This window comes from Leucopleurus acutus, assembly GCF_964270905.1.
Source record: "Leucopleurus acutus genome assembly, chromosome: 8".
In the NCBI taxonomy this organism is placed as follows: domain Eukaryota; kingdom Metazoa; phylum Chordata; class Mammalia; order Artiodactyla; family Delphinidae; genus Leucopleurus; species Leucopleurus acutus.
The window spans coordinates 24,876,670-24,889,564 of NC_139151.1; the positions used below are offsets into that span (position 1 = coordinate 24,876,670).

Below are 12,895 nucleotides of genomic sequence, written 5' to 3' on the forward strand. Positions count from 1 at the left end.
AGGGACTTACTGTAATCAGCTTTCACTATGATACGAATTAGGAAGTGATTTTCCTAATTTACTGAATATCTACCAGGTGCACACTCAGCATCAGCAAATTGATGATAACATTTTACAAGAGTGATCCAGATCCACAACTCTTTTGGCAGCAGGACCTAATCTGAACTGATATTTATAGTTTTAAAAATCCCACTCTCTAACTATTTATCCACTTAGTTGTAGAAATGTTAATTTTAGATTGTGGGATGCTGCCCCAACCCCACAGGAGTTATTACATAATACACAGTTTATGTCCAGGTATAATAGGCATTATCTCAAAATCTGAAAAAAACTAAAATTTAATACACATTTGGGAGTGATGCTGATAATAGGTGGGGCATTGCATTTGTTGGAGCAGGAGTTTATGGAGAATCTCTGTACCTTCCTCTCAATTTTCTTGTGAACATTAAACTGCTTTTAAAAATTAAATAACCCATATGATCCCAACAGTTTCAGGGATTTTGGATCTTCACTGCAAATGATTTGATACTGTTGGGCTCTTCATTTATTTAATGACAATAATTTTAAAGAATGAGGGTATTCAGAGAAAAGTACTCAATAAACTTTTTATTAGACTTTTTTTTTTTGCGGTACGCGGGCCTCTCTCCACTGTGGCCTCTCCCGTTGCGGAGCACAGGCTCCGGACGCGCAGGCCCAGCGGCCATGGCCCATGGGCCCAGCCGCTCCGCAGCACGTGGGATCCCCCCGGACCGGGGCACGAACCCACATCCCCCGCATCGGCAGGCGGACTCTCAACCACTGCACCACCAGGGAAACCTGTAATCACATTCTTAACATTAACTTGCAGTCCAGTATCAGATTTGCTTGTGTTGAATTGGTTTATTGACAATAGCTGATTTTTGTTAAAGTAGCACCCACTTAAAATATCATTGATCACTTTAGCATTATGAAATGCCTTTCTTTGTTTTTGTTTTAAAGTCTGTTTTATCTGATACAAGTATTGCTACCCCAGCTTTCTTTTCATTTCCATTTGCATGGAATATTTTTCCATCTCTTCATTTTTACTCATTGTGTGTCTTTAGATTTGAACAACCGAGTCTCTTGTAGACCGTATATAACCTTCATACTAGCTTTATAGTGGGTGATCCACTACCTTTACTATGTATTTGACTCTACCAGTGAGATATTTTTCTTTCATAATTTTCTTATTTCTAGTTTTGGCCTTTTCTTTTCCATTTAAAGAAGTCCCTTTAAACATTATTTATAGGGTCAGTTTAGTGGTGATGAACTCCTTTGGCTTTGTTCATCTGGGAAACTGTATCCTTCACTTCTGAATTATAATCTTGCCAGGTAGAGTATTCTTGGTTGTTCAGTTATTTTTTCCAGCACTTTCAACATGTTGTGCCAGTCGCTTCTGGCATTTGAAGTTTCTGCTGAAAAATCCTCTGATCATCTTATAGGGGTTCTCTTGTATGTGACTAGTTGTTTTTCACTTGCTGCTTTTAAGATTCTCTGTTTCTCTTTAACTTTTGACATTTAAATTATAATGTGTCTTGGTGTGGGTCTCTTTCGGTTCATTTTGTATGGGACTCTATGCTTTCTGTATTTGGATGTCTTTTCCTTTGACAAGTTAGGGAAGTTTTCAGCTATTATTTCTTCAGATAGGTTTTCTATTCTTTTCTCTCTCACTCTTCTCCTTCTGGAATCCCTATTATGGGAAAGTTAGTGTGCATGATGTTGTCCCAGAGATCCCTTAAACTATCCTCATTTTTTTTCAATCTTTTCTGTTTTAATTGGGTGATTTCTGCTACCTTGTCTTCCAGATTGCTGATCCATTCTTTTTGCATTCTCTAACCTGTTGATTGTCTGTAGTTATTTTCACTTCGGTTATTGTATTCTTCAGTTCTCATTGGTTCTTTTTTGTATTTTCTCTTTGTTGAAGTTCTCACCTGAGTTCATCAATTCTTCTCCCAAGTTCAGTGAGCATCTTTATGACTATTACTTTAAACTCTTTAGCTGGTAAATTGCTAATCTCTGTTTTGTTTAGTTCTTTTTCTGGGGTTTTATCTTATTTTGTTTGTAAGGTATTCTTTTGTCTCTCCATTTTGCCTGGCTCTCTGTATTTGTTTCTATGTATTATCCTGGTCTTGAAAGAGTGGCTTTATGTAGAAGGTGTCCGGTGGGCTCAGTGGTAGAATCCCCCTGTCACCAGAGCCAGGTGCTCCAGGGGTATCCACTGTGTGGGCTGTGTGCAGCTTCCTGTTGTGGTTGGGCCACAGCTGCTGTGGGTGTGCTGGTGGGCAGGGCTGTCCTTCAAACTGGGGGTCTGAGACCTAGCCACTACTGCTGCCAGCTTGCTGATGCACAGTGCTGGCCTCTTGGAGTAGGATCACAAGTACCACTTAAGTAGTGTTGTGGCAGAATAACCCAAACAGTTCTTAAAAAGGATATGTTCAAGGACTCACACTACTCGACCTTAAGACTTACTAACCAGCAATAGTAATCAGGATTGAGTGGCATTAGGAAATAGGTATAAGATCAGTGGAACAAAATAGAGAGTCCAAATGTGATTTTTTTGACAAAAGCACAAAGGCAATTCACTAGAGAAAGGATAATCTTAACAACAAGTGGTGATAGAACAATTAGACATCCAGATTTTTTTAAAAAAAAAAAAGAAAAAGAAAAACCTTTACACATACCTCATACAAAAATTAACCAACAGTGGATAATAGATCAAAATGTAGAACATAGAACTATAGGAGTTTCAGAAGAAAACGTAGGAGAAACTGTGCAATCTTGGTTTTGGTAATGAATTTTTAGACATGAAGCCAAAAGCGCTGACTGAAAAATGGAAACTTGATAAATTCAACGTTATAAAAATTTTAAATTTTTGCTCTATAAGAGACAATATTAAAAGAATGACAGGCCATAAGCTAGGAGAAAGTATTTGCAGCTCTGAAAAAAGGATTGTGCCCAGAATATATAGGAAACTTTTTTTTTTAACTGAATTTTTTCTTTAGTGGGCAAGAGATCTGAAGACCCTTCCCCAAAGAAAATACAGGAATGGCAATAAGCATGTGAAAAAAATACTCCACATTATTAGTCATTAGGAAAATGAAAATTAATACCCCAGTCAGATACTGATACATACATATTAGAATGACTACTATAAAAAACAATTTTTAAAGTTTGTCAGATTCTTGGTGGCAAAGATGCAGAGCAACAAAAACTCTTATTCATTGCTGATGACAATGCAAAATCATACAGCCGCTTTGCAAAACAGATTGGCAGTTGTTTATGAAGTTAAACAACTGGGCCGCACGTGACCCAGCATTCATACAACCAGATATTTACCCAAGTAAATTGAAAAACTTATATTCACACAAAAACTTACATGCTGATGTTTATCTGTGGTGGTCAAAAACTGAAAATAACCAAGATGTCTTTCAGCAAGTGAATGAATAAACAAACTGGTACATTCCTACTAGTAAGCAGTAAAAATCAGCACTATTGATTCATATAATAACATGAATGAATCTTAAATTCTTCTGAATTCTTCTAAATTAGCAACTTTAACAAGTAAATTAATATAGATAATGGGAGCCAGGTTTCTCACTCTGTGAGAGAGAAAGTACAAATAAGCATAAAAATAAGACCTGTAGCATTAAATTATATAGTCAGAGATATCAGTTATGAAGTTTATTTTAATATATGTATAGTTATATACAGAAATACAGATTTTTTTTTTTTTTTTTTTTTTGCGGTACGCAGGCCTCTCACTGTTGTGGCCTCTCCCATTGCAGAGCACAGGCTCTGGACGCGCAGGCTCAGCAGCCATGGCCCACGGGCCTAGCCGCTCCATGGCATGTGGGATCTTCCCGGACCGGGGCATGAACCCGTGTCCCCTGCATCGGCAGGCAGACTCTCAACCACTGCGCCACCAGGGAAGCCCCAGATTTTTTGTATATGTGGATTAGCATATCTGTGTGTGTAGCTCTGTGTGCTGTGGGGGCCTAGCTGCAGTAATACCCTAGAAACTACAAGCAAATCTACCACCCAGATTCTTACTTCTCATGGTTCTGGAGGTTGGAAAGACTAAGATCAAGTGCCCCTGTTTCCGATCCTGGTGAAGGCTGTCTTCCTGGCTTATAAACAACCACCTTCTTGATGTGACCTCACATGAATTTATGTGGACATAATTCATTATATAGCATTCATTCAGCAATTGATTTTTTAGCTACTAAAAATAAAGCAAGGTATAATGATCCAGTTAGTATTAGGTGTATCCCTTAACTTCTCAGACTTTAAATAACACAGAAGCCACTGTACCACAAGCAACTCTATGTCACTAAAATGGACAACCTAGAAGAAAGGGATGAATTCTTAGAAAGGTACAATCTCCCAAGACTAAACTAGGAGGAAATAGAAAATATGAGCAGACCAATCACAAGTAGTGAAATTGAAACTGACTAAAAAACTCCCAGCAAACAAAAGTCCAGGACAAGATGGCTTCACGGGTGAATTCTGTCAAACATTTAGAGAAGAGTTACCTATCCTGAAACTATTCCAAAAAATTGCAGAGGAGGGAACATTCCCAAACTCATTCTGTGAGGCCACTATCACCCCGATACCAAAACCAGACAAAGATACCACAAGAAAAAGAAAATTACAGGCCAGTGTCACTGATGAACATAAACGCAAAAATTCTCAACAAAATACTAGCAAACCAAATCCAACAATACAGTAAAAGGGATCACACACCATGATCAAGTGAGATTTATCCCAGGGATGCAAGGATTTTTCAGTATACACAAATCAATTAGTGTGATATACCACATCAAAAAATTAAAGAATAAAAACCATGTGATCATCTCAATAGATGCAGAAACAGCTTTTAACAAAATTCAACACCAATTTATGATAAAAACTCTCCAGAAAGTGGGAATAGAGGGAACCTACTTCAACATAATAAAGGCAGTATCTGACAAAACTACAGCTAACATCATACTCAGAGATGAAAAGCTGAAAGCATTTCCTCTCAGATCAGGAACAAAAACAAGGATGTCCACTCTTGCCACTTTTATTCAACATAGTTTTGGAAGCCCTACCCACAGCAGTCAGAGAAGAAAAAGAAATAAAAGGAATCCAAATTGGAAAAGAAGAAATAAAACTCACTGTTTGCAGATGATGACACTATACGTAGAAAATCCTAAAGATGCTACCAGAAAACTAAACTCATCAATGAATTCAGTAAAGTTGCAGGATACAAAATTAGTACATAGAAATCTCTTGCATTCCTGTACACTAACAACAAAAGATCAGAAAGAGAAATTAAAGAAACAATCCCATTTACCATTGCATCAAAAAGAATAAAATACCTAAGAATAAACCTACCTAAGGAGGCAAAAGACCTGTACTCCAAAATCTATAAGATGCTGATGAAAGTAAATCAAAGATGACATGAACAGATGGAAAGATATACCATGTTCTTGGATTGGAAGAATGAGTATCGTCAAAATGACTATACTACCCAAGGCCGTCTACAGGTTCAATTCAATCCCTATCAAATTACCAATGGCATTTTTCACAGAACTGGAAAAAAAAAATGTTTTAATTTGTATGGAGACACAAAAGACCCCAAATAGCCAAAGCAATCTTGAGAAAGAAAAACGGAGCTGGAGGAATCAGGCTCCCTGGCTTTAAACTATATTACAAAGCTAGAGTCATCAAAACAGTATGGTACTGGCACAAATACAGAAATGTGGAACAGGATAGAAAGCCCAGAAATAAACCCACACACTTATGGTCTATTAATTTATGACAGAGGAGGCAAGATTATACAATGGAGGAAAGACAGTCTCTTCAATAAGTGGTGCTGGGAAAACTGGACAGCTACATGTAAAAGAGTGAAATTAGAACACTCTCTAATACCATACCAAAAAATAAACTCAAAATGGATTAAAGACCTAAATGTAAGGCGGGATACTATAAAACTCCTAGAGGAAAACATAGGCAGAACACTCTTTGATATAAATTGCAACAATGTTATTTTGTATCCATCTCCTAGAGTTATGGAAGTAAAAATAGTAATAGACAAATGGGACCTAATTAAACCCAAAAGCTTTTTCACAGCAAAGAAAACCATAAAGAAAATGAAAAGACAATCCACAGAATGGGAGAAAATATTTGCAAATGATGCAACCAACAAGGGATTAATCTCCAAAATTTACAAACAGCTCATGCAGCTCAATATCAAAAGAACAAACAATGCAATCAAAAAATGGGCAGAAGCCCTAAATAGACATTTCTCCAAAGAAGACATACAGATTGATAAGAGGCACATGAAAAGATGCTCAACATCGCTGATTATTAGAGAAATGCAAATCAAAACTACAATGAGATATCACTTCACACCAGTCAGAATGGCTATCGTCAGAAAGTCTACAAACAAATGCTGGAGAGAGTGTGAAAAAGGAACCCTCCTATGCTGTTGGTGGGAAGGTAAATTTGTACAGCCACTATGGAGAACAGTATGGAGGTTCCTTAAAAAACTAAAAACAGAGCTACCATATGATCCAGCAATCCCACTCCTGGATATGTATATGGAGAAAAACGTGGAAGGATACATGCACCCCAATGTTCATTTCAGCGCTTTTTACAATAGGCAAGGCATGGAAGCAACCTAAATGTCCATCAGCAGATGAATGGATAAAGAAGATGTGGTACATGTATACTATGGAATATTAGCCATTAAAGCAAATGAAATAATGCCATTTGCAGCAGCGTGGATGGACCTGGAGATTATCATACTAAGTGAAGTCAGACGGAGAAAGACAAATATATCACTTATATGCGGAATCTTTTAAAAAATGATATAAATGAACTTTTTTACAATACAGAAACAGACTTAGAGAACAAACTTACGGTTACCAGGGTGGGGGGGGGGGAGGAGGGAAACTAACACAACATTGTTAATCAACTATACTCTATTATAAAATTTAAAAAAAATTTTTTTAATGACACAGAAGAATAAAATAGGGATCTGCTATGAAAGTTCAGGAGGGGAAAGGGAAGTAATCACCTATGTGTTAGACATTGTCTTAGATATGTTACATTTATCATCAATCTTCACCACAAAAGATTGTATTAATTAAGAAGTCATATGTCTTAAGTCATTAGGAAGTCATTTTTATATATGAAAGTAAGCCTTAGAAAATCTGGGTGATTTTTCACACATTCAGTAAATGTTGAACTTAAAACCAGAACTGTCTGCTCTAAAAATCCTTGGCTTTTCCCTGTTCTATTATATGACCTCAAACTTGAGGTAATAAAAGCCTGCCCTTTAATTACTGATAGGAATGGGGGCAGTGGGGAATGACTTTATGAGATGGTAGAAGTGAAAATAGCAAGGTACTGATCCTTGGGAACGATATCTCTTACACTCAATTTTTTTTACTTTGTTCTTTGGCAGGTTCCACATGGCATTCAGGATAGAAAGGGCAGACTAGGAGTGGGTCCTCATTTGTGTGACTGGATCCCTACCTCCCAACTGAAAACTGCATTCCTGCCATTGTACTATCTTAGCTAAACAGCATCTTATTCAGACAAGGTTCTTTACCCTTAAAAGATTTGATTCACCCCCTGACAAGCGACTGTTTCCATTTTGATGACCTGCTCTTCACCATTTCTTTATCATCTACTCTGTAATCCAGATCTTTTATTAATTTTTATGGTGAAATATTTTGTAGTGGGAAATTATTGGTAGTATTATTTGGTTTTGGTAATGCTTGATCTTTTTCTTTTCAGTCTTTATTTGGAAAAAATTTGACAACAATTTTGAATGAATATGTAGCTATGAAAGCAAAAGGTAAGAATTCAGGTTCAGGGATTTTTTTGTTTTATACAGCATTTAGCTAATATTTTTAATTAGAAATAATTTTTAAGGGACATTAATACTTCTTAAAAGCCATAAGAAAACTTGTGTCAACTATGATGAGATAAAATTTACTGTGAAATATCTAATTAAATAGTTCATTTTTATTGAGTGATAAGTATAAAATAAAACTTTCCTAAATTCGTGTCTTAAGGAGAAAGTTAGATTTATTCTCTCATATTGGTTATTTCTGTAGTTTACAACATGTTAAGAAAAGACTCAGTAGTAAAGAATTAGTGTAAATGATAACATTTTTTTTAAAAAGCTTAACATTTATTGAGTACTGTCTATTGCAGCATTGTGCTATGTGCTTTCATAGGTTTTATCTCAGTCCTTAAAATAATCCAGTGAGAGTTGTCGATTGTTTAGACCTGTTCTTAAGTATCAGAAAATTGAGGATTAGAGAAGCCAGATAACTTCCAAGATCACAAAACTAGAAACTGTAGAGAGTAATAAGCCTTCAAGTTCAGGGCCTGAAGATTTTCTTTTCCCAAACTATTTTCACTATCTTACAGGAATGTTTAATGTGTAAATGACCTCAGAAACAATATGTTATTGCAATACAAAGGTTTATATCCCACTTTTATGTTGGGTAGCTTTCTCTGGTTTGAGCTTTTATAAGTATATAGTAAAGAATTTAAATACCTTATGAATTTCCTATCATTGTGGCTTTAGAACACATCCTGAAAAAGACTAATTAGTCCTGAGGAATTTTACCTGTAAGTCTAAGTAGAGTAGTTGCTGAGCAGTCATGGTGATTTGTACATGAAAACATTGGATGTAGAAAACTAATTTCCACACTCCACGGGGGTTTGTATAATTTTATAAATTTAATTTATAAATCAAATTATTTTAATTTACTTTCAAATGTCACATGATAAATAGAAGAAAGATTTAAAATAGTTTGTCTTTTTTATTTCAAAGAAAATATAAAATTATTGATCTAAAAAACCTGCATAGCTTTCACAAGTTTCCTCTTCCATCGTATTGTATCTGATTCTCAATGGCTTGAGCAAAGAAAGCAGCCTCGTTGTAGCTTTGCAGGTCTTTTACAAGATAGGCTTATTTCTCAGTTCCCAACAAAATGTCAACAGCTGAGAGAGAAGTTTTCCTTATTGATTTTCTGTGTCTGTTCAAATTAAATGATGAATTTTCTCCAAATGTATTTATTATGAAATGTTTCCTCTTATGATTTAGAAACATCAAATGATGTCCCAGCAATTTTGTCATCTCTGTGGAAGAAGTTAGACCATACACTTTCTCAGATCAGGTAATAAAAAGCTTATACAATAAGCTTATCAGAATGTGCATAATGATTTTGGAATGCAAGCGCGTGTAAGAATCACTTCACATATAAATCTTATGACCTACATTGTGCATTTATATAACACTGATCTAATTTTGAAATTATAGGTTATTGATATTTCTTTGTCTTTGATTGAAATAATTTGAAATTAAGTTGTGTATTTTAATAAAATGTTTAAAAATGAGGAAATTAATGGCACTCCCGGGTTCCCATAACAATTTAGAGGCAGATCTCTGGCTGAATACAAATCTAGTCCCAGTCTTGGTGAATGCAAATCTCCTAACGTGGGCCCCATGTGACTTCCCTTATACAGTTGTATCTTCATTACACATGCAGAAAATTGATATGTGGAATCCATGCCTCCTTTGTTCTTCCCTTATAAAGAAACAAACTTGAATAGTAATACTTCTGAATCTTCTGCTTTTAGAATTATCACATGGGACTAATCTGCCTTCTACATATGTCAGGGCCTTGGAATGCCAGTTTCACCATCCTTAGAATAGGTATCAATTTTAGAATGTATCTTACTTAACTAGAGTCTAGTATGAAAACCATAGTTTCTTACCCTTCTCCGACAGCTACAAGTGAATACCCCACTTAAGGAGGGGCCTTGTTTCTTTCCTCAGTTTAAACTGCTAGAATGGCTCCAAATGCTGTCTGTGTAACTCTGTACCACATCTTATTTGGTAGTCTTACTTTTTTTTTTTTTGGCTGCGTTGGGTCTTTGTTGCTGCGCGCAGGCTTTCTCTAGTTGCGGCGAGCAAGGGCTACTCTTTGTTGCGGTGCATGGGCTTCTCACTGAGGTGGCTTCTCTTTTTTTTTTTAACATCTTTATTGCAGTATAATTGCTTTACAATGGGGTGTTAGTTTCTGCTTTATAACAAGTGAATCAGCTATACATATATCCCCATATCTCCTCCCTCTTGCGTCTCCCTCCCACCCTCCCTATCCCACCCCTCTAGGTGGTCACAAAGCACCGACCTGATCTCCCTGTGCTATGCGGCTGCTTCCCACTAGCTATCTGTTTTACATTTGGTAGTGTATACATGTCCATGCCACTCTCTCACTTCGTCCTAGCTTTACCCTCCCCCTCCCTGTGTCCTCAAGTCCATTCTCTACGTCTGCATCTTTATTCCTGTCCTGCCTCTAGGTTCTTCAGAACCTTCTTTTTGGTTTTTTTTTTAGATCCCATATATATGTGTTAGCATACGGTATTTGTTTTTCTCTTTCTGACTTACTTCACTCTGTATGACAGACTCTAGGTCCATCCAGAGGTGGCTTCTCTTGTTGCGGAGCACCAGCTCTAGGAGCATGGGCTTCTGTAGTTGCAGCACGCCAGCTCAGTAGTTGCAGTGTGTGGGCTCTAGGGCTTGTGGGCTTCATTGTGGCGCACAGGCTTAGTTGCTCCATGGCATGTGGGATCTTCCCGGACCAAGAGTCTAACCTGTGTCCCCTGCATTGGCAGGCAGATTCCTAACCACTGTGCCTCCAGGGAAGGCCCAGTAGTCTTTACTCTTATTCCCCTTTCCTGACCCTCATCTTTCCTCGCTCGCCTTGCAAACATCCTCAAAGACATTCACAGTTTAATTAACACCTATGATTATTTATAAGTTACTGCAATATTTTATTGACAAGGTATTACATAAAAGAAGAAGGTTCTTAGCCAGGTGTTCTCCAAGATTGGTTCATGCAGGGGACATGGGTTCGTGCCCCGGTCCGGGAAGATCCCACATGCCGCGGAGCGGCTCGGCCGGTGAGCCATAGCCGCTGAGCCTGCACGTCCGGAGCCTGTGCTCCGCAACGGGAGAGGCCATAGCAGTGAGAGGCCCGCGTACCGCAAAAAAAAAAAAAAAAAAAACTGCTTATTCAGGACTTCCCCGGTGGTCCAGTAGTTAAGACTTTGCCTTCCAATGCAGGGGACGTCGGTTCCATCCCTGGTTGGGGAACTAAGGTCCCTCATGCCATGGGGTGTGACAAAAAAAAAAAAAAAAAGTGCTTATTCGATTTGGTAAGTTTCGTGGCTCTTGTTGGTAGAGATTTATTTGACAGATTTTTGAGGACAATGGCACAGTGTCTTACTGTTTACAAAATATCAATACATGGGTAACTTCAGTTCATAGTAAAAGGAGAATCAGCTTGTATTGTGAATTTTCTTATCTGTTTGCTTTGTTCCTTCTTTAGAGCTTCCATGAAGTAATGTCATAGTCATAAATTTGATGAAAGCAGGATCTCCTTTGAAATCAACTTGGATTCTGAAGTATTTATGTATGGAGTTATATGTAAAATCAGAATTTCTCTGGGAAGGCATCTCTATAGTTATAAAAGATAATTGATAATTGTAAAATATTATATATAGCTTTCTTAAATATATTGAGTTCCTAAATTCTAGTCAAATTGTACTCATAGTGGGATGTCAAGGCTCTCTAATGCTTATTACACTGGATAGAAACTTGGTTATTAAAATTATGTATGTGTGTATGTTTATATGCCATTGTTTTTCTCCTAAAGCAAATAAGATTTGGTTACCTAGAAAAAGTTTTTATCTTTTTTGTCTGAGAGAGATTTCTTGCCTTTTGACTCATAATTTACTTAAAGTCTGACTGTAACTAAATCAGAATGTATTCGGCAACAGAAGTTTTTTAATGTCAAACTACTTTTGTTTATTAGGAGCATGCAAAGTTCCCCAGGCTTTGCTGCCAATCAGAGAGGTTGGTATTCAACTTTAAACTATAAATAATGTTCAGAATTACTTTAAACTCAAACTTACTGTCAGATGAACATTTTAGTTAACAATACATGTATGCTAAGTTTATATTTTGTTTAAACTACTGCTTTTCTAAGTACTGTTACCATATTAGGAAATAATATTTTCATTTATTGTAAAAATATGCATTTTAAATATTCCTTATTTTTCTCATTGACTCTCATGTATTCACATCTTTTAATTCTCATTCCATAAGTCTGTTTCCTAATTTGTGGAGATGTTATCAGTGTGAATTATTACAGAAGAAATGTATTCTTGGATTTTTAAAGTTTGAATGTACTCAATTTTAGTTTGTTTCTTTTGAAATTATCATGTAAACTTAGTTGATATTTTTAAGGGCTGTTTTTCAGTCCGTAGATCCACCATGTTAAACATGTAGTAGAACACATATCATGTAAACTTCTTAAAATTCCCAAAATACTCTGACATTGAGTTAATTTTTTTAAATGCTCATGTGTTTCAGCCCGAACAAGAAGTGGAATTGCGGAAATCAAACGGCAGAGAAGGCTTGCATCTCAAGCAGCTCCTGTCAGTTCAGAGTTGCTGACTTTACCGTATCTTTCAGGGCAATTTACTAATTCTCCTTTGACAGCTACACAAGTTATTCGGCCAACTGGCCAGATTTCAACTCCTTTGAGGTCAAATTTTGTAGTGGTCAGCCATTCACAGTCACAAGACACTATGACCCGTAAGTTTACATTCTGCACTCTTAAATTTTGTTTTTAATCAAACTGTATAAATGAGATGATGTGCTAATGTCTTTATATCCATGGTATAAAATTATAGCAAAAAGTAGATAAGAGGCTAGAAGTAGAATAGACATTAGGTAAATCTGCCATTAAATATGCGTATTATTAAATCTATGAAACATTTTAATCTAGGATTCTTCTTA

General features: G+C 36.6%; 1 protein-coding gene across 2 annotated transcripts in view; it reads left to right on the plus strand.

The window, feature by feature from the left end:
* Nucleotides 1-12,895, plus strand: part of NPAT (nuclear protein, coactivator of histone transcription) — a 53,323-nt gene that overhangs the window by 18,024 nt on the left and 22,404 nt on the right. For both annotated transcript variants that reach the window (XM_082843783.1, XM_082843782.1), the window contains exons 3-6: nt 7,807-7,867; nt 9,131-9,203; nt 11,907-11,947; nt 12,467-12,691. In XM_082843783.1, coding sequence (XP_082699909.1) covers nt 7,807-7,867; nt 9,131-9,203; nt 11,907-11,947; nt 12,467-12,691 — 400 coding nt within the window. The remainder of the gene's footprint in view (nt 1-7,806; nt 7,868-9,130; nt 9,204-11,906; nt 11,948-12,466; nt 12,692-12,895) is intronic.